This window comes from Suncus etruscus, chromosome 6 (assembly GCF_024139225.1).
Source record: "Suncus etruscus isolate mSunEtr1 chromosome 6, mSunEtr1.pri.cur, whole genome shotgun sequence".
Classification (NCBI taxonomy): Eukaryota; Metazoa; Chordata; class Mammalia; order Eulipotyphla; family Soricidae; genus Suncus; species Suncus etruscus.
In genome coordinates, this window is record NC_064853.1 from 29,416,841 (window position 1) to 29,438,874 (window position 22,034).

A 22,034-nucleotide genomic window follows, 5' to 3' on the forward strand; every position below is an offset into this window, starting at 1 on the left:
TGAGTATTTCTTTGAAAATGTTATTTTGCTGCCATTTGCAAGAGTATATATTGTATGGGGGAACTTAATGATATGAGAAGCAGGTGAACCTGGGAAGGTCCAAAATGTGGCAGACATTTAGTACTTTTATGGAGGGGAGAGTTTCACTGTACCTGAAAATGCAGTGCTCTGGGGTTTCTTGGTAGTTATTAGGAGACCCTGTGGTGCCAGTATATAAACACCTGGCACCTGTGTACAAGGCCTGCACTGTAGCCTAGTAAACTCTCTGGTCCACATGACTTTAATGCTAAGATGCAGAACAATGGGACAGAGAAGTGGGAAGGATCATGGCCACTCTGCCTACAACTCCACAGTATTTTAGCAGCAATCGCAGCATGACTGAAAGGTGTATGAGAAGGGGGACCTCACGTGGAGGAAGTGAGAGAGACAACTGCAGGGGAAGAGATGCACAGAGCAGGTTGCTGAAGACTTTGGAAAACAGGAATGTTTAACATTAATTTTATTTGGGTGTTGGGGGAGGCCTCCTTGTGATGCTCAGGGGACCCTGAGGTCACTCTGGGATAGTTAAGAGAATGGCTTAGTTCTAAGACCTGGATATGTATTGCTGCTCTGACCCAGTAGTCCATGAATCACAAGAACCACAGCCAGAGGTAGTATAAGGCCCCAGGCCATGCCAAAGATTGAGCCAGAGTCCCACACATGCAAAATATATGCCCCCAATTCCTGTACAGGATCCCAGGCTCAAATGTTAAACTTTTTTTTTGTATGTTTTTGGGTCACACCTGGTGATGATCAGGGGTTAGTCCTGGCTATGTGTTCAGAAATCGCTCCTGGCTTGGGGGACCATATGGGATGCTGGGGGATTGAACCGTGGTCTGTCCTAGGCTAGCACAGGCAAGGCAGACGTTTGCACTACTGCTCTGGCCCTCCAAACGTTAATTTTAAACTGTGCTTCTGTAGGTTAAATTTTTGTCCTTGTCAAGCTTTCTATAATCATCTGACAAAAATGACTTACATGGGGCTGAAGAGATAGTGTGGAGGTAGGGCATTTACCTTGTATGCAGAACTATGGTGGCTCAAATCCTGGCATCCCATATTGTCCCCCGAGCCTGCCAGGAGCAATTTCTGAGCATAGAGCCAGGAGTAACCCCTGAGCAGCCAGGTGTGACCCCCAAAATCAAGGAAGAGTACACAGCCATGCGATAGGATAAAACATGAGGCCAGAGGTCAGTGGGCCCAGCTTTGGAGGCAGTCTCAGTAGGAGATAATTTATAGATTCAGTTATCTACTTCCATGGGTATTCACCATTTACTCAAATTTGATGATGGTTTGGTATGTTGATGACTAAAGGCAGCACCGAAGAGGGTCCTTGTGAGGTGAATGAAGGGGCTTTCACATGGTGTTAGGCAGCAAGAAGGGGATGTGGTTTCCTGCACACTGAAGACTGTTTATTTGCTTTGACTAAGGCTGGGTGTTAGGGATAGGATGAGTCACATCTGGCTGTGTTCAGGGATCACTCCTGGCAGTGTTCAGGGGACCATGTATGGTTCCAGAGATAGAATCAGGGTTAGTTGATGCAAGACAAGCTCTTTAACTCCTGAACTATCTTTCTGGCCCGGGAGACTCTGTTTAAACTTCAATTTAAGGGGCTACTTCCTACCATCGGAAAATCCTAAACTACTAGGAGAAAATCTGACCTTTTAAAAGGCTCTTCTAGGATCAGGAAGCCCACTACACCAATTGTTATGACCAAATATGATCCTGCCTATGTGATTCAAGGTCAAATCTGGCACACACCCCCCAAAGGCAAGAACAACATGCAAAGGGTACCCAATGATCCATTACCATTTACAGGAGCATACGGCCCAGGTGGACAATGATGGATAAACATTAACAATATGCATAAAAGATTTGAGGATTTATGATATTATGGTAGAGAATCAGACTTAGAAGACCTGACTGGTGCTTATTGTATAGAGAACAAAAGATCAGTCTCATAAAGCAAATAAAAATGTGCTAAATTGGTTAAGCATTACTAAAGAGAAAGAAACAAATTAGGATGTTATGAAAACCCTGACTAAACCTAGTAAAGATTCCAAGGTATGGAATGGGAAATTATTTTCTTAGAATTATGTACAACCAGTGTTTACTCTTTTTCCAATAAGTTCTTGTAACCTATTGACTAAAAGTAATCGTTGTACTGAGCACTTCTATCTGTGCTAAATCTGGGAGACAGGCCAACACAGTTTTGCAATGTTACTTCCTCCTCATTATGTAAACCTGTAACTTTAAGCCAAAATATAGCAGATAGGCCAGAGTGGTGGCACAAGTGGTAAGGCCTTGCCTTGCACATGCTACCCTAGGATGAACCGTGGTTCGATCCACCAGGTGTCCCATATGGTCTCCCAAGCCAGGAGCAATTTCTGAGCACGTAGCCAGGAGTAATTCCTGAATGTCACCGGGTATGGCTCAAAAACCAAAACCAAAACAAACAAAAGAAATATAGCAGATAAAAGCTGGATGATTTGAGCAATAAAATGGGAGTCATTCCTGCAATTAGACTCTCCCCATGTGTCTTCCTTGCCAACTCCACCAACCCACCTTTGGGGATCCTGAACTCTTGCCACAGCTGGACTGCAGCAGGAGTGGAGGACCCTCTTGATGAACATTGGCTGGAACAGGTGTGAGGCTAGGCACTGGAGAAGTACATTAGGAGGGGAGGAGTGGTCAGTAGGCTAAGAGCAAAGATGCACTTACACTTGGATCTGCAGTGTTTGTGCCACAATGAATGTTTGCTGACTTCAACATACACATGAAGTACAGCTCCTGATCAGACCCACAAGGGGATGTTGCTTACAGCCAAGTTAGGAGCACCAGTGTGAGTTTTACTGCAACAGAACAGCCTCTGTATTCTCACCCTGACCATTCAACTAGGTCCCTGTTTGGCCAGTGTGAGGATTGCTTGGGGGGCCTTCCATGGTCTCATTATGGAGTGGGAGAATCAGCAGAGGGAGGAAAACCCATCTCTGCAATCCTGGACACCATGACTGTCCTGAACCTGTGGGTAGGCACCAGGGCTGGGGTGTCAGGCAAAGTAACCCCAAAGAAAGATGTTGATAGCCAGCAGGAGGACAGCATTCAGGTTGCAGACTCTTCTCCAGAGCGGTGGCTCCTCGATGCTGGTCAGCTTCTGCTGGAGCGCTGCTTTCTCCGCTGGACTCAGTGCCTGCTCCATGCCAGGGAACCCGCAGAGCCAACCCCAGAGTCGCTGGGCCCAGGACCTGTGCAGAGCTATCAACAAAAGGTCGGAAAGCAGGAGGCCAGGCCCAATGGAGAAAGGACAAATGAGGAGAGAGCAGAGAGAGCATATGAGAATCCCACAAAAGAATGAGGTGCTTAGAAAGGGGGTAGGTAGGGGTGTGGGATTCTGCTAACCATGGTGCTGAGTGGGAATAGTCCTCATGATCTCTGACCCAGGACCTTACACTGTCCTCTAACAGGAGCATCTATGGGGAGCTCGGGAGCACAGTGCTGTTGTTTGCAATTCAGAGCATGCACCCAGTGAAGGAGGGAGGGAGTTGCACAGCTCGCTTACAGAGAGTCTGCAGCTAAGCTAGAACTAGTAGCATGCACACAGTTCCTGGTTCCTGGGCCTTGCTCCTTCACCTAACCCTGGTGTGTGTAAATCACATATTCTGCCAATTTCAGTGTGTTGTGCTATCAGTGTCACACAGCTATTCCTCAGAGTTGGAGATTGGACAATACTTTAAAATTGTAAGTGGTGGGCCAGAGAGATAGTCCAGTGGGAAGGGCTCTGTAGTGCATGCTGCTGAGTAAGGTTCAATCCCTGGTAACAGCATATACTACTGAGCACTGCCAGGGGTAATCCCTGATCACAGAGCTAGGAGTGAACCCTGAGCAATTCCCCTGCTCCAGGTTGTTAGAGTGCCAGATTCCAGGTGGGCTGAGGTGGTCCTTCTGAGTTTAAATGGTAAATAGCATGATCAAGTTAAATAAAATTACAATATTTTAATGTTTTGACTACCTCCTCTTAAATAGAGAGAACATAAAAATAAATGAATATTAAAAATCTCTCTAACTGGGAGTGGAAATTTTTTTACTGTTAATAAATTCTCTATCACTATGGAGTGTCAGATATGGGAGTGAGATGTGGGGCTCATGGTCACAGTCCCCCCCTCCCCCCAGAGCTACACCAAGAACAATACTACCAAGTCAGCTTTTCTGTGGCACTAGTTTGGATTGTTTAACCAGCCAGTGAGTGTTTTATGGGGCAGGGTTTCTGAAGCCAACCCTGGCAGAGCTCAGAGACTACTTCTAGGTTTCAGAGGTCACTCCCAGCAGTGCTTAGGGGAAACCAGATGGTGCCAGGAATGGACATAAGATCTTCTGAGTGCAAAGCATGTGCTCTACCCAAATCAAGGAAATTAAAAGATACTGATAAACCAGTGATATTCTGAGCAATTATTCAATCTAAATCCTTTTAAAGTCTGGGTTACATATACTTCTTTGCTTTGGATCACTTTGCTGTACTTGATTTTTTTTTTAAATCTTTTATTTATGTTCACCTGGTGAGAAAAAGCTTTGGGCCTGTCTTTGCCTCTTTCCTCCCCCCAGTCCTGTGGTTGGGATAAGATTTCTTCCACTAGACTTCTGGTCCCTCCTGGGAGCAAGTTCCCTTTAGGGAGTAGGTTTGATTCTGCTTCTAGAGGGAAAGTTCTGCCCCCAGCAGGTGGGGTCAGTCAGGAAGAGCTGCCTACCAGCCATCTTGTCACTAGCCTTTACTTGAGGCCCACCAGAGGAGGCAACAAGCTGAATTTTTCCTCTTCCCCTTTCGTGTTCCTTTTCCCAGTCTGTGACTACTGCTTTCTTTCTCAGTGGTTGCCTTAGCTACACAAAGCTTATGCTTTCTCATATTACTGTGCCTGTACCTTCAAGTGTTTAGATATGGTTCTTAATACAATAGAGAGAAAACAATTATGAGACCCCAGGATCTGGTGCATGGACCACAAACTTGAAGCAGACAGTGCTTACTGCAAAACAGTGCAGGGAACTGAAAACATAGATGAGTCCAGGGATGACTTGGCACTTTGGAGGTGCTATCTGAAGTGGGTTTATGAGGGTTATGACCTTGGAAAATTGTGAAGGTTGCACACCCTATCAGGGATGGAGCCTTATAATTGACCATTACTTTTAACTGCTGCCAATGGAACAACAGTTCACAATGTCAACATTACACCTGGGATTGTGTGTCTGGGAGCAAATGATGTGATTAACTTGAGGCAAGTTGTTTTCTCTCCAAGTTCAGGTCAGGACCTCAAAAGAGAGAGGTTTTTCAGGTCTATGGGGAAACACAGGACTCCTGGCTTCCAAAGGGATTCTTGCCAAAGACAGGAACCAGGTGGACTCAGCAGACATGCTTTTACCATCTAACTGAATTTTTCTGAGAATTCCAAGTGTTAGTGCAAACCAGAAAGAAGAGTTGGAGGAAAGATATGTCAATCCCAAAATGCAGTTCCTGGATGCAGTCCAGTGGCAGAGAGCAGCTGCCAGAAGGTACCCCCAACTCACCCCACACTGACTCCCTCTCACTGAGGCAGGGAAGTAAATGTAGGACTTAAATTGCATTAAATTTTTACTCATAAATGAATTAAATTGATTTTGGACTTAAACTTCCAAACTTTTTTTTTTTTTGGTTTTTTGGGCCACACCCATTTGATGCTCAGGGGTTACTCCTGGCTAAGCACTCAGAAATTGCCCCTGGCTTAGGGGACCATATGGGATTCTGGGGGATCGAACCACTGTCCTTCCTTGTCTAGCGCTTGCAAGGCAGACACCTTACCTATAGTGCCACCTCGCTGGCTCTTAAACTTCCAAACTTATTTAGCTTTGTTGATTTGGGGGGGGGCTTACATTCCATGATGCTTAGGGTTCACTCTTGACTCTGTGCTCTGAAGTTACTCTTGGTGGCACCCAGAGAATGTATATGGTACCAGGGCCAACCCCATTCAATGCAAGTATCTTAAGCCCTGTACAACCTCTCCAGCCCTGGATTTTAACCGTATGACTTAAATTTTATGTTGGGAAATTTATAATTTGGACAATCTCTATAATGTCAATATATTGGAATATCTTAATATTATTTGATGTATTTAGTCATAGTAGGAAAAAGTTAAAGCTGTTGTTTATCTAAAACCAAGTTTTAGCTTCAGACACAGTGTGAACTTGGGATGACTGAATGTGTCTGCTATTGTCTCCCCCAGGGAAACAGTCAGTGCTCAGGCCAAAGGCAGTGCTGAAGGAAGAGTGGGAACAGCCAGTCCATAGCTGCTCTTCCAAGGATGGCTGAGTTTGTTTGACTGCAGGCAAAATAAGCCCAATGGGAAATAAGCGGGTGTGTGTCTCCACCATGCCTGATGCTTTTGTCCATACGGAAGGAAGTCCATGTTACACCCTTTGATTTTCTGCCCAGATCCATTCAACTAGATGTGTTATGTGTTTCTCTCTGTGTGTGTGTGTGTGTGTATTTGTGTGTGTGTGACATTTGTGTGTGTTGACTCAGGCTCTCACTCCCTGAGACAAGTAATAACTGGGCAGGCTCTGGGGTTCAGAATGCACCTCCCCATGGACATGCCTCGACAGGTCACCAATTAAGAGGTTCCTCAATCTTACCTGTTTATCTTCTTTCTCAATAGGTTAATCAGTTTGTGAAAAGGAGGATGGGTGACAAGTATGTCAGAGATTTTGCTCCAGTGAACCCAGGGGGCTTTGAGGAAGCCCAAGGAAGACATGGTGTGTGCTCCCAGCCTACCTTGGTGCTGCTCAGGGTCTTGGCTTGAACCCTTGGCTGTTCCCTTCCTTGCAGGGAGCTCCTCAGGCAACACTTCCGAGGCCCCCAAGTTATCTTCTGGGATCTTCATTTCCCCCTCAGAGCAGGGCCAGTTTCGGGTCCACCAGGTTAAGCGTGCCAGCTGCAGGGGAAAAAAGCCATGTTGTATCTTGACTCAGTTGATTTGGAGAGAAATGCTGCTCTAAAGAAGAGGCATCTAGAGTAGAGAAAGGCACATAAAGCAAAGGGATGGGGGACAGAGTGGAGCCCCTCTCCATACCAGGCCTGTGCTGGATATACCTCAGGTGCTGTTGCCCTAGGCTTCCATGGTCAGACTGGTCAGCTTCTTTCACAGTCAGTTTTTTTCATGCTGCAAACTCTGTTTACTCACAGTTTGTGAACTTGTCTATGAAACCAGGTCACCAAAGGATTTGTATTTGGGAGAGAGGCTTTGGCTGAAGATGGAGAATTGAGGGTGACATGTATACAAAGGCTGGGAGGTGTTAGTTCTAAAATCTGAACCTATGATTTGAGGCCTCACATTGCATTCTGGTCTCTGAGCTCTGATGGGTTCAAGCACTGAAACTCGGGCTTCATGTACCATCATGATCAATAGCCCAGAACAATGAACATTGCTTGAGAGCCATTCCACACCCATTAAAATTAGGATAGTAGGACACAGAGAGCATGTGAAAAGGGAGGACAAAGTCCCAGAAGCCCAGAAGAAAGGCCTCAAGGAACAACCTCACTGACAATTTTGCTCTGTTTTATCTGTGAACAAGCACATTTTGGTGGTTCAGTCCCCAAACTGTGGGCCTTTCTTATAGTACCTACTTGTCATCCTGCTTGCTAGTTTCTGTCAGACCTTAGCATCTTAAGCTAAGAAATCAGAGCTTTAAAGGAAGAGGCTGGCCAAGGATTGGAGCTGGATCTGTGCATCTAGATAATTGTTCTCCTGGCTCAGACTGACCATGTCAGTGACCCTGTCTGGCTCCCCAGGAGTGACTATGCTCCTCTGGGCTCAGCCCTCTCTTCATCCTCTGTGCTTTCTCTGAGTGTAGGCACTGTATGTGCTGGGATCTGCATCAGTTTCAGGGGATCATGGTCCTCTAGTCTTCACAGTCTCGCATGTAGAGTCTATTTCTAGCCAAATGAATCACAGTGCACTTGGGGATTCATACCAAACCTGAATGGCCATAGGGGAGCCCATAGAAAACTCAGAGCTGGAAAATCACAAGGTCAGAGGAACATGGGTTGGGGTAAAGTTGAGTCCCCACAGGTCACTTGCCTTTTCCTCAGGGATGGGTGTTGTGCAGAGGCTGACAACAATGATGACTGCGGCTGTGAGCCCACAGAGTAGCAGTGCGAAGTAGAGGTAGTGGAAGTTCCTGAGCAGTGCTGGCCTCCCGTCCACCTCCCCACAGGCAGGGGACTGGTACACGAACTCCAGGATCAGGCGTACAAGCCCCATAGCCAAACCAAACAGGAGGCCCCAGAAGGCACCCTGTGGAGAGAGGGGGACACATACAGGACTGAGAACTAAGTGAGACACTCCCAAAAGGGGCTATTCTTTTTAGGTCAACATCTGCAGAGCTGTCCTCTAGAGTTCCTGTGTAGAATGCAGAGGAATGGGTCACTTAAAGGTAGCACTCAGAGTCACACAGACTAGATGAAATCTGAGTCCCATTTCAGAGAGGTTACCTGAGACTCAGTGTGTGAACTTGGAGTTACCTCGTGTGCAACAGGAGAAACTAGTAGGCCCTGCGCATGGCTCGTGGCTATTCAGTTAGAACAGAAGGTGCTTTTGTAGGAAGCAGCAGGCTCTGGGGTCCCCTCCCAGCCCTTCTGTGAAGTCAGAAATCACAGCACTCATCTCTTGTTTGTTGCTTCTATTCCCTACCCCTGTCCTTTGAGCTTTTTTCTTTTTCTTTTAATCAAAAGAATAGCTCTTCTGCCTTATATACCTTCTTCAGAGCATAATTTGCTTCTAATCTTTATTGTTTTCAGTCTATAAAGGTGAGATGACTTGCATTTTTGAAAGTGGGCTGTTAGGGTTGGAGAACTCAAAGGATGAGAGCCTAGGTTTTGCAAACTGCAGCTATAAGTACTCTATGGTTCCCTAAGTACTGTATGGTACTGTATGATTCCCTAAGCACCAAGCCAGGGAGGCAACTGCTGGGTGAGACTTTAAAGGCAGATTTTCTTCTAAAAGATGAGGGAGAGATGCTGATCTTGATTTTTGAATTTATAGAATAAGTAGGAAGCATTCAGTTGAATCCTGCTGAGCATCCTGTTCTCAGTGGGGAGACATGACAGTACTGGCCTAGCTTAGCTCCCCTGGTTTGGTCACAGCAATTTCCTTGCTATTACCACGACTTTCCAATGGCTCCTATGGAGTCTGTGCTGAGGTGTCCATCCTTAAGTTTCTAAGACAGCACACACAATCCATTTTTTTCTCTTTTCTCTGGAGAGTAAGCCAGGTGCTAATCCTGGCTCCTCTGGTTTATCCAGGCTTGTGTCAGAACAAAAGGTGAAAACTTGGTTAGAAAGCAGGGGTTCCAGGGCACATGTGCAGGTTACTTCAATGTTCACACTTTGTTTTACTCTATTACTGCTTTCAACATGTGAAACCTTAACATGTGAGGAGAGGACAGGTCCCAGGAAATTTTAACACACAGTTCTTCCTGTCGAGAAAGTTCTTCCCATGCCCATGCTTTAGGCCTCAGCTTAACTGTTCCTTAAGAACAGCCATTAGATGTTACCATAACTGCAGATGAATCATCCACCTCCCTCTTGCTGGCTTAGGGATGGCTTATTAAGGTGAATTTTGCAAAAATATGAAATGAAAATCAACATTCAAACCTTATCTCTCCTATGGCCACTCTGGTGGGACACAGCAGAAGAAATGAATGTAGTCTAGAAGTGGGAGAGACAGTACAGTATATAAAGCACTTTCCTTGTACATGATAGACCTGGGTTCAATTCCGGCATCCCATATGATCTTCTGAGTCTGTCAGGAGTGATTCCTGAGTGCAAAGCCAGGAATAATCCCAGAATTGCCCAGTATAGGCTCCCCAAAAAGAAAAGAACCTAATTTTGGTGCTATAGATGGGGTCCTGTAGACCCAGAGGGATTCTCTATCTTCACAAGGTCTTTCCTTGGTGTGTGTAGGAGGTAGAATGAGGCTGTACTCACAGGTTCTGTGACTCTCTTGCAGAAGATGGCCAGCAGGAAGAGGGCAGTGATGGGTGGGGCTAGGTAGCTGGTGATGGACTGGATATAGTCAAAAAGCTGGCCGCTGTTGGAGCTCTGGATGATGGGAATCCAGAGGATGCTGATGACCACAAGGAGGACCACAAACACTCTGCCGGGAGAGCACAGGGCACTGTGAGGATCCTGGGGTGGCATGACCTGGGTCAAGGTGAGGCTCTGGAACTGGGAAGGGAGAAGGACAGGAAAGCATGTCGCTAAGTTAAAGAATGCCAGAATCTCAGAGAAGGCGAAGATTCCAGAAATGAAGATCCACATATTAGAATTCAAGAGACTGGAGCTGGAGCGATAGCAGTGGTAGGGAAGTTCCCTTGCATGCGGTTGACCCAGTATGAACCCTGACATCACATTGAGTCCCTAAGCCTGTCAGGGGCAATTTCTGCTGTGCTGTAACTCCACCCTGGATTTAGGTGTACATACCTGAGACCCGCCTTTTCTGGGAGGGGTCTTGGGAACCGGATATTAGGTGTAACCTTACCTGCAAGACCCCTCCCATTCCGGGGAGTGGTCTTGGAAGGTTATATAAAGCCTTTGACACAGGGGATTAGGGGCTTTGCCACTTGTGGTCTTTGACCAGCTTGGAGGTCAAGGGGAGATGGCTGAAAGGAGTTAAGATGCAGGGCCAAGAATAACTAGTGCTTGAAAGGTTATGATGTAGGCCACACACATGTGGTGAATAGGGCATGAATAAAGATGATGCTTCCTGAGGCCTGCCTGTGAGTGAGTTCAATACCCGTCGCTTTCCTGAACCCCAGACCCGCCGGTTCATGGGGGATGAAGCCACGTGGCCGGGACCTAAGGACAAAGGCATCCATCCACCTCCATCCTTCTCCATCCAGCTCCATCTTTAATTATTTAATTCAACAAGTGCCACCTGATGTAGCCCCCCCCCCAAAAAAAATAATAAATCAAGAGACCCAACTTTTGATTTGGTGCCTTTCAGGCCATGAGTAAGAACATGAAAGTGCTGGCAGGAAAGAATCTGTTCCTCTCCCTGGCCACCTTTTCTAGAAATGTCATCTGGCCTCAGCTGAGCCTGCACAGGACAACCTCTTCTCTAGGATAGCTCCAGTCTCCAGAAACTTCTCTATTTATGCTGCTGCAGCTTTAACTCTCCCTTACCCTGAATTTTGCACAGAGCAGGGAAAATTTCTTCCTGATAGTCCTGATCCTCAAGGCTCCCATCCCTAACCCCAGCTTTTTGCATTCTCAAGTAAAAGTCCTTCTCAAATTAAAAAAATGTTTTCCTGGATGTATTACATGCAATAATACAGATAACCAGGTGATGGCACCCAAACACTACTAACTGATGAAGTGAGGGGCAGTCAAGTCTAACAGTAAGGATGACTAGATAAAAGGAACTTTCTATCTCTGCACACCTGTCCTCTCCTCTGCTCCCCTTCCCATTTTCTCTTTTTCTGAGTTCTCACTAGAGCAGAAGTTACCCAATGGGGCTTCCATGTTTCTCAGTCTCTCATGTCTCTCACTGTCGGTCCCTTCCTGTTGGACTGGCACAGATGAGCATGCAGCAGGAATCCAGCCCCAGGCAGAAGGCACAGTAGGTGCAGAAGGCAGAGGCAGAGACAGGGAAGCTAAACACACAAGTCCAGAAGCCTGAGAAATAGAGTTGGAATTATAAAACAAAGATTTCAGAAAGGGACTTTAGACTCGTGTAAACTCCTAATACACAGTCTCTGTAGAAAAATCAAGATCTTAAATGCCAAGGGCTGGAGAAGTAGGACCTTTGCCTTGCATGTCGTCAACCCAGATTTGATGCCTGGTACCCCTTGAGCACTTCCAGGTAATTTAGAAAACATAAAACAAACCTAGGACACAGAGTCCTTTCGCTCCATGTTCAAGGCCATGCATTATTTGGAGACAAACTTTTTCCTGAGGAGGTGGGGAGGGGGGTCCAGCGAGGCCATTTTATCCAGGTTTCTCTGCCTATCTCATTAAACTATGCCAGGAAAAGCAACCCTGTGTCCCAGCACCAGGGTTGGGTACAGGATGGGTTCGTAGGGTGAACTGAAGATAATGGTGAGCCTTTTTGCTCTCCTGGTCTTCAGGCTCTTAAAAAGGCAGGACCTGAAAATTTTCCTAGTGGGTGTGGCCCTAGGGATTTCCCAATGGTCCTGGCATGCCTGTATGCTCACGCCCAGTTGGCTCTCTAATTGGATCAAGTCCAAGAAAAGGCTGGGAAAAGGAAGGAGTGGACAGGAGCAGGAGCAATCTAGCTGAGAAAGGACTTATCTGAGGAAAGTTGGCCTGGGGAACTTCCTGGGTGCCCTGGCCCCAGAAATCTCCGCAGAAATCTCCCTGTCTGGGAACAGAGGGCAGAGGACACTCTCTGTTCCCAGAGCAGAGGAAGAATGGATCCACTCACCTGCCCACCACCATCAACTCCCGTTCTGTCGCCTTCTTGCGGAAGCGCTGCCACACGTCAATGGTGAACAAGGTGCTGCTGCTGTTGAAGATGGAGGTGAGCGAGCTCATGAGGGCAGCCATGATGACGGCTATCATAAGACCCCTCACACCTAGGGAGAAAGAGGTGCTCTGAGAGAAGCCCAAGGCTTGATTGCTCCTCTCAGAGGGCAGAGGAGTGTAGGGAGGAAGATAGAACCTGCCTCTAAAATAAAAGCGACTTGCAACATGTGAAATCTGAAGCAAAAGAACAGAGACCAAGTTCACAGGCTCAGAGATATACAAAGGACAAGATGGGTTGCCACCTTTGGTAAAAGATGCAGTGTTGCATTAAATAATTAACGATGGTGCTGGATGGAGGTGGATGGAGATGGAGGGATTTTTCTCTGCCATCCCAGGCCACGTGGCTCCGCAATCCCCATTCAGCTGGAGGGTCCCAGGTTTAGGTGAACGGCGGAATCACTCATCCAGAGACAGGCATCTGGAAGCATCAACTTTATTCATACCCTATCCACCACATGTGTGGCCTCTATCATAACCTTTTAAGCAAAGCCATTCTTAGCTAGCCCTGCATCTTAACTCCTGTTAGCCATCTTCCCTTTGACCTCCATGCTGGCCAAAGACCAAAAGGCCGAGCCCCTAATTCCCTGGGTCAAAGGTCTTATCTACCTTTTCCAAGACCCCTCCCAGGAATGGGCGGGGTCTTGCAGGTAAGGTCAAGTTACCTAGGAAGAAAGGAGGGATGAGGTTTCCATGCAGGGCTGGGTGGTGGAATGGATGAAGGGGATTGATTTGTACAAGGTCATAGCTCTAAAATAAAGAAGCCCTGCATGTGGAATGTACAGCAGTGGAACACAATTAGCAGGGAATTTTAAATATCTCTTGAACACATATTTATCTCCCATACTCACATCTAAGTAAGTTTTGTTCAGTAAAAACTATCTTGCTCTAGCACTGTGCTAAGTGAGGAGTGTGTATGTGTGTTTGTGTGGGATATGTGCAAAGCTAAAGACTTCTAGTCACTGTCTCGATATCTGTGTCCAAACTCTGCAGGCATAAAAGATGTGGAAGTGGGGGAAGGGGAAACCAAGGGGGACTCACCCACAGGCATGAGCTCCATGACCAGCTTGGGGTAGGCGATGTTGGAGCACCCCACACGGGCCCCGCAGGTTTTCTGGCATACATCTGGATGCACACAGCCCACCTCATCTGTGGGAGGATCAACAGCAGGATAACTCACTCAGCCCATTTTTGGGGGCAACCCACATAAATGGATCACTGGTAGAGGCAGTCACTGGCAGCACCCACACGGCTCTAGGGTCCAGTGTGTGGTGGGTCTTTTGGCACAAGAGTTAGTTTCTGAGCCTATTTTGGCCTCTGTGGGCTGCAAATCCTGACAAGTGGCTTTGATTAAAGGTGAATATCCAGAAATCCCCAGGGGTTAGAACTAGGATTCTCACCTCATCCCACTGTGACCCTTTGCATGGCCAACTTGCTGTTCCTACAGTCCACAATGACCACCAGGGATGTGGTATCTACCTGTGATTCCCTGAATATTTTGAAGGCAGCAAGGGGCCATCAATGCTGTCTTAGAGGGGCTTCCTCATATCAGGAAAAGTGGATCTATAGATAGAAATTCCTTATACTTAACTTGCCCCCACATGTCTTATTTTTTCCTGGAAATTGCTCTCCCAGATATACACTGCTAGGAATAAGACAAATTCTCACCTGGGTACAGGGCACGGCTGATCATGCCCGGCATCACAATGAAGAACATGGGCAGCATCTTCAAGTAACCTCCTAGCACAGAGCCCCCCTTGGCATGGGACAGATTCTTGGCAGAGAGAGACCTCTGCACTATGACCTGCAAAGGCAGCAGAGGAGGGGGCAGCTCAGGCAGGCCCAACTCCAGAGGCCTATTTCCCAAGGGAACCCCCAACTCCTGCTGGGTTCGGCCAGCCTGGTGAGGTTGGCAGTCACCTGGTCTGTGCACCAGCACCAGGTGGCCAGCACCGTGAGCCCAAAAATAAGGCCTGGCCATGGGATGTCTCCATTCACAGGGTCCCGGAACATGTGGAAGGCATCAGAACGGGGGAGGTGGCAGGTGGTGTTGGGGACAGTGACATTGGGGATAGCCTGCCTGTACCGCTGCTCCAGGCCTGGGTACCAGCCCACCTCCTTGAATCCTATTGGAGAGAGAACAGAGATTATGGGAGCTGGAGACCCCCAAGGGCCTGTCATATGCACTGTAACACTTCCAACACACATGTACACACACACACACACACACACACACAAATATGTCCTAGAGCTTGAAATTTGTGATTGTGAGGGTACAGGCTCAGTTATAAGATCCTCTGGGAAAGGTATGTGTGTATGTAGAAGATAGGTGGAGGCAGGAACTTGGCTCCATGTTCTGTAAAGTTCTATTTTTTTTTATTACCATGGAGGTAATAACCAAAGACAGGTCAGAGAAAAAAGCTGGGGTGTGGGCATGTGACCTCAGTCCTCCTTACCCAGAAACATGAGCACCAGCGCTCCACCCACCATGATCACCGTCTGCAGAGTGTCTGTGTAGATCACAGCCGTGAGGCCTCCTGGGGATCAGAAGAGAATTTGTCAGTCAAAATTACTAAGACCCTTTCTGGTCTGGGTGCTGCCCTGGGCTGGCCACATAGGCCCTTTTAGCTACTGAGCTTCATCCATTGCCTGTTTCCTGTGCTGACTGTTCCATGTTACAGATACAGATTTTTCTATCCCTGTGGCCTCTGGCTGTGGCTCTCTAGTACAGCTTCCTGGCTGGCAAAACCTCAAATTTGCCTCTTGCTGGATTTAGCTATCCCAGGGTGCCCCTCCTCTTCTTCTTCCTCCTTGTGGGCACAAATTAGCTCTGGCCTATATCCAAGGAGCCCAAGCTCTGGTGCACACAGGGAAGGTAAGCCTTTGACTTTTGCCAGGAGCAGACACAGTGATTACAACCCAGGACAGTGTTCTGGCCACTCTTTGGCTCCTTGCTGTGGGCACCTCAATGTCTCTCTTCCCTCTCTCTCTCTCTGCTTCCATCATTTTCTGCCCATTTTCTCAGCTGAATCCCCTTCATTCTTTCCTCCATATTTCCTCTGCCCCCAATTTTCTGAGCATTATACCTCCTGTGTCACCTTCATCTCATGGTCAGTTTTTTCTGAGAACACCTCTCATCTCCAGTCTCTCCTCAGCCTCCCCACCCCACAATATCTGTGCCATGTGCTTTGCTCCCCATATGGTCTGTTCCACTACCTGTAATTGTGTAAATAGCTGTCACCACCAACAGGATCACAGTGGACAGGTAGAGGTTCCAGCCCAAGGCCATCTGGATGAAGACAGCTCCTGAGAATATGTCAGTCTGCAGAGAGCCAGACCCAAGGATCATAGTCACCCAAATGCCTCAAGGTGGCTATCCAGATAGCCAGGGCCAGGCACACTTAGCCCTCATTCTGCCATAAAGACATTCTGGGGACCCTGCCGAGGAATGTGGATTCACTTATACAGACTCCAGGAATCTGGAGTAATCTCTCTGGGACCCCAAGAGTAACTTGAACCCCAAGAGTCACTTGGACCCCAATAGATACCCACCTTTGCAGACCTCTAGAGTTCTGCATGGAAATGTAGGGCTGAGACACTGGCCAGACACTGAGCCCAATGTTGCAAAAACAATAGAAGATATCAGAATGGCAGGTGGAGGAAGCTGGGATGGACACAAGACCTTTGGAGGAGAGTAGGGTCCCAGAAGGTCCTTGACTATCCTCAAGCACATGGGCAGGAACCCCATAAGAGAAGCTTCAGGTTAATTTTATTAGGGGAGAGCACAGCCCCCATGCAACACCCAGTACTGGTGCAACAGTCTTGCTGTCCTCATTTCTTTAGGGTGCACTTATGATGCCCTCTCCTACCTGTCAGAAAAGCCTTTATACAGTACCCAGTGACTAACAGGAGGCTCGACTATCAGGCTACCCAAACCTCCTCCCTGCCATAGAGCGAGTCCTCTGAGGAGGCACAGATCCTTGGTCTGGTCAGAGTTTAGGTGGAGGAAGAAAAGAACTTTGAAATGGTGACATTATAGGACACTCATGATACTGATGGAAAAATGAATGAATGAATGAATGAATGAATAAACGAACTCTAGAAGATGGGTTCTTTGAGTAGAGAGACTACCATTCATCCAAAAAACATTTATAGTTCTGTTCTGATTGCCCCACTGTTGCAGGAAGCAACCATTAAAGGTAAGAATGTGAATTCATCTTTTGTTCTCCTTTTTTCCCTCTCTCCTTCCTTCCTTCTTCCCTCCCTCTCTTCCTTTTTCCTTCTTTCTTTCCTTGCTCCTTTTCTTCCTCCTTCTTTCTTTCCTTCATCTTTCCTTCCTACTTCCTCCCTTCCTTATTTCTTCCTTCCATCTTTCATCCTTCCTTCTCCTTCTTTCCTACATTCTTTCCTTCCTTTCTTTCTTCCTTCCTTCCATCCTTCATCTTCCCTTCCTCCTTCCTCAATTCCTTCATTTCCTTTCTTCTTTCCTTTCTTCTTTTTCCTTCCTTCCTTCCTTCCTTCCTTCCTTCCTTCCTTCCTTCCTTCCTTCCTTCCTTCCTTCCTTCCTTCCTTCCTTCCTTCCTTCCTTCCTTCCTTCCTTCCTTCCTTCTTTCTGTTCTTCCTACCTTCCTTCTTTCTTTTTTCCTTTTTTTCTTTTTGGTTCCACTTACAGACAATGCAGCCACTGTGGCATGGACACTCACAGAGATCTTGGTGAAGATGTAGAGGATGAGAGACAGGACCGACATATATACTTGGATCCTTTGGCCACCAAATCTCTTCTGAAGGTACTGTGGCATTGTGACTACACCAGCTGCTATATAAACGGGAACGAAGACCCAGCCGAGGGCCAGAAGCATCCAACTTGCCTGGAGAGTGGGAGGGGTGGGAAGAAAATGTCCATGTCTTTTATACAAATGAGGCCCCCAGGTGACTGGACTGTGCTGAAGAGACCTTAAGCAGGGAGTGACAGACCCTGAACTCATCATCAGACCTGCTGAGTCCCCCTGCTCCTGAGCCTTGGTTTTCCCACCTGTGCAGTGGTTCCTCCACTCACCCTGCAGTCTCCCCAGCTCTCTGAAACTCCCATGCTAAAGTGGGTTGGGTCCAGATCCCCCAGAGTCCTTACATTCCACTCGAAGCCACCCACAGCAAGACCTCCGGCAGCACCAGTCCCAGCCAGGCCCATGAACAAGCCGCTGCCCACATTGCTGGACATTAGAGATGCACCGATCTGTAAGGCACAAAGATCAAAGGTCATGGTCACTTTTTAATCTGAATCCATCTGGAGTCATGGCCATGCATTTCAAGAGCTGAGATCAAGAAACAGAGGGAAGAAACTGGATTCTGAAAATGTGCCAAGGCAGGGGAAAAGGCAATGAGCACACCAGGTGCTGTGTGACATTTCACATACTCCCTCTGATGCCTATGGAGGAATGATCTTTGAAACAATCTGGGAAGGAATCGGTTTGGAAAAAGTAAAGTTTCTAGAGAAGTAAGTGAGAGGTAAATTGGGGAAGCAGAAAGCAGGTCAATGCCTGAAGGGGGAAGCTTTGAAGGATGCCAGTGGGAGTCTCCAAAGAGAAGGGAGCTGGGGCAGGCAGAGGACCTCTGTGAGGAGAAAAGGATAGGCCTTGACCCTCTTATTCTCATGGGCCCTGGGCAAGGGCAGGCAGAGGGAGAACTAGAGAGCGCAAACACTTCCCAGCTGAGTTAATTTTTCTCCAGAAGCCCTGCCCAGTCCTTCTAGGCAATACACAGCAATTAGTATGCAGGCCTCATAGCCAGATGTTAACTCTCTCCTCACCAGGCTCTACAAAGCAGGGTCTATCAGGTTCACCTTCTTCCACCTCAGTTTTAGGAAGAGACAGCAGGTTTGGAGAACCAAGCAGGGGGTAGTCAGTTGGGAGAGTGGGCAGAGTCACAAAGACTTTAGGTTGATTCAGGTTGTTGGGGATTTTAATGGATGATTTCACTCCTGCTGTCTGGTGTCTGGTGGGCCACCTCCTGAGAAATGGTAAAGTTCCCCTTTCTCCTCCATGCTCAAGCCTTGAGGCTCCATCTGCTCTTGAAGGTCTGTCTACCTAGCTCAACTCCAATCTACTCTAGAGAAAAGATAGTCTAGAGTTCCTTTAGTCAAGGGTCCCCCAGTGCCTGCAGTAGGAGATGCCAAGTGGGCACTTGGCCAAGGAATCTATAAACAGGAGCTCTTGGAAGCTGGGGGTGTGTCTAGATTGTGGATACACCCAGAGCTAAAAAGGGGCTTTGTCCCTGCAAGAGGAGGATAAACAATGAGCAAAGAGAGGGTAGTGGTAAACTCACCGGCCACCAGCTCATGGACTTTCCAGCCAAAAAGTAGCCACCGATAGTCCCTTGGCTTGCACGAAAGGATGACTGGAAAGGAAATAACAAGGGACAGGGTTTTCCAGACTCTTCCAACCTCTGGCCCCACATAGACCCCCAGCACCTGGCCATGATGCAGGACATGACCAGCTAGTAAGGCTGGGATGCTGGGTATATCACTGACACGCCCACCTCCAGCCTCCTAAGAAGGGCTATGGCTGTGGGCAGATGGTACCATCCCATAAGGCACTCAGTCCTCAAGTTGGTCTTTGAGAATTTATTCAGTTTCTCAGCCAACAGTGGCTGGTGGGGTACTGCTTTGTCCCCTTCCTCATGGTAAAGGGAACTATAAATGCTAACAGAGGTCAAACTCTCGGTGGAAGAACTTCTGCTGCCCTGACCTGGGCCATGTCCACAGCACAGGTCCTTTCAAGGACCCCAGCACAAGTCCTCCACTCAGTAGGGAGGTGCATGGTTAGTACCTGTTTAGGGACTAGCTGTGGTAGATGAATGGAGTGGGAGAGTGCATCCCACCAAGAAAGAGTAGAGGGCAGGGCATTGGGGGGTGGCGGCAGAAACCAGGGTTTCATTATCAGAACAAAGGGACTCTGATGGACTCTTTCAAGAGAGGTTCCCTGCAGGAGTGGCAGGCAAGGTCTGTGGAAGCTTCTTGACCTGGGATGCAGTCGGTGGAGGAACAGTAGCATGAGCTGGCGAGTTTGTGCCAGTGCACAGCTCCAGGACTACTGCTGGTTCTCAGGAGAGGCTGGTTGAGCAGAAGGAACTCAGGCACAAGGGTGGGGAGCAGCTTGTCCAAAGTCTTCAGAGAAGTGAAAGTTGACCTCTGAGACCTCCTCAGACCAGCCCTGGGAGGCAGGACTATTCACTCCACTTTAGAGTTCAGGAAACCAGGCTTAAGAGGCTTCCCAGTCCTGCTCAGCTTGGTGACAGGAGAGTCTAGAGCCAGCAGTCAGCCCAGCCCACAGCAGAGTCTAAAGGGCTGGTGGGCCATGAAACACAGCCATGATAACAGCTGGCACCATGCCCAGTGTGGTATGTCACTGCATTGCCAGGACCATTGCTCCTTGGCTGGAAGACAAGGGCTGGCTGGGCATCCATGGAGTTGGGGATCTTGGTTCAGGAAAGAGGTAGAAATGAAGCATGGGGCAGATGAACAGAGATAGGGTGTCAGGAAATCCCTGCCCCTGTCTGCCTCACTGTGTGACTTTGGACTAGCTACATTCCCTTCTGGGCTTCTGGGCTGTGAAAGGAGTGTGGAGGGGAGGACTTCCAATGACCTTTCTCCCTTCTTGGCCCTGTCCCCATTTTCCTTCCCTGTGTATCCCTTACTTCCCTGCCAGGTCTCAATCTGAGCCAGACTCACCCAGATCCCCACGACAATGACGAAGACAAAGTAGACGACCAGGACCCCGATGTCATAGGCATGCAGACCGGCTCCAGAGCCCAGTGCTGAAGGAGGCGGGGCCGGGGTCCCTGCACCATCTCCCGAGCTTCCCAGCTCCATTGCCACCAACTCCTCACTCATCCGCTGAAGCCTGCAGAGCTGGCTGGACTTTGAGGCGCTCCTCGCTTTGTGTTTCTCCTTTAATGATTAAACAATCCCAGTGCCAGGATCCCCTGAGAAAACTCGGAACCCCACAGCATAGCACGGAAGATTCTTGATTTCCTTCCAGCTCACTGTCACTTCATTCTCTACAGGCCACACCCACATGTGTACAGTCACACAAGTGTTTATATATAGCACACAGATATAGTGACATGTGCAGACTTATAAATATGGGCATATACAGGCACACCCACACATGTGTAAATACACACACGATGTACATGCTACATATTCAGACATACCCACACATGTGTACACTCCTGCATACACATAAGCAATGCACATATAGACATGACAGGACATACAATTACGTGCACATCCTACATCTACGAAAATTTACATGTCCAATTCTTGTTCAGTGCGCACACATGTTCACACAGGTGCATTCATGTACGAGTGAATAAAACACATGCAAACATACACTCCCAAATGCTCCAACCTGGAGGAAGAAGGAGAAGAGGAAGAAGAGGGAAAAGAAATCCTGGAATCCTCAATTATCAGTCCTGGGGTAGAATTCTGCTTGTGTTTGGGGAAAACAGGCTGAGGGCAGAAACAATTATTCTGGGAGTAAAGCAGTGGGGTCTAATACCTAATTTCTTTATTTTTTTCTTGTTTTTTGGGGGGGTCACACCTGGTGGTGCTCAGGGGTTATTCCTGGCTCTGTGCTCAGAAATCGCTCCTGGCTTGGGGGAACCATATTGGATGCCGGGAATTGAATGGTTCGTCCTGCATGCCACTGTGCTATCACTTGGCGCATAAGACCTAGTTTCTTAAAGGCCAGTGAAAGGGGCAGGAGGAGCTGGGAAAGGGCTGCTAGTCCTCTTGCAAAGCTTCATGTCTGATGGGCTCCTGCTGCAGCCTGACTACTCCTCTCCTATACAATGCAGGGAGCTGAGGCTTGGGAAAAGTTTTGGTGATTTGGAGTAGGCTGGCTTGCAAGAGGGAAGCCCAGAATCCTATGCTTCCCTGGTTGTGGGGGCTTGTGGTACTGATAGGTCACAGAGGCTGGGGTACAGGGAGAGCATATGCCCAGATCCTGGCAGCCTGCCTTGGTTCATTCTCCCTAAATCAGGCAATGGTGAATGGTTCTGTGCTGGCTCTCCCATGTAGCCTTGCACCACCCACCTCAGTGCCCAAGTGCACTTGCTCCTAAATTCTTCCTAAGAACTCTTCATTCTTTTTTTTTTTTTTTTTTTTTTTTTTTTTTTTAACTGTGATTTTTTTTTCTCTTTATTTGGATATCTTGATTACATAAATGATTGTGATAAGGTTTCAGTCCTATAAAGATCACCCCTCTTAACCAGTGCAACATTCCCGCCACCAAAGTCCCAAATCTCCCTCCATCCCACCCCACCCCCACCTGTACTCCAGACACTTCATTCTTGATCCTCAGGTTTTTGCACATGCCCTGAACCTCTGTTTCACCTCACAACTACCCTACTCTGAGCCCCTGACAAGACTCTGTGC

The 22,034-nt window shown here is 47.8% G+C and overlaps 1 protein-coding gene across 1 annotated transcript; it reads right to left on the reverse strand.

Moving 5' to 3' along the window:
• Positions 1–2,836: 2,836 nt before the first annotated feature.
• Positions 2,837–20,486, reverse strand: SLC5A9 (solute carrier family 5 member 9). The gene is made up of 14 exons (XM_049774721.1): positions 20,325–20,486; positions 18,920–18,991; positions 17,727–17,831; positions 17,302–17,466; positions 15,815–15,920; positions 15,055–15,135; positions 14,519–14,724; positions 14,267–14,402; positions 13,640–13,747; positions 12,501–12,651; positions 10,043–10,211; positions 8,136–8,351; positions 6,830–6,989; positions 2,837–3,291 (listed from the first exon to the last, which is right to left on the reverse strand). The coding sequence occupies exons 1-14, from the start codon at positions 20,484–20,486 to the stop codon at positions 3,086–3,088; spliced, it is 2,043 nt and encodes a 680-aa protein (XP_049630678.1). The 3' UTR covers positions 2,837–3,085.
• Between the last annotated feature and the right edge of the window lie 1,548 nt (positions 20,487–22,034).

What these genes read in the sequence shown, in the direction of transcription:
- SLC5A9 (XM_049774721.1), bottom strand. Translation starts at nt 20,486, where the DNA reads ATGAGTGAGGAGTTGGTGGCAATGGAGCTGGGAAGCTCGGGAGATGGT. An exon ending in TCATTGTCGTGGGGATCTGG is followed by an intron (nt 18,992 to 20,324) that starts GTGAGTCTGGCT and finishes TTTCCTTTCCAG; the next exon opens with TCATCCTTTCGTGCAAGCCA. An exon ending in GCTGGTGCTCATGTTTCTGG is followed by an intron (nt 14,725 to 15,054) that starts GTAAGGAGGACT and finishes TCTCTCCAATAG; the next exon opens with GATTCAAGGAGGTGGGCTGG.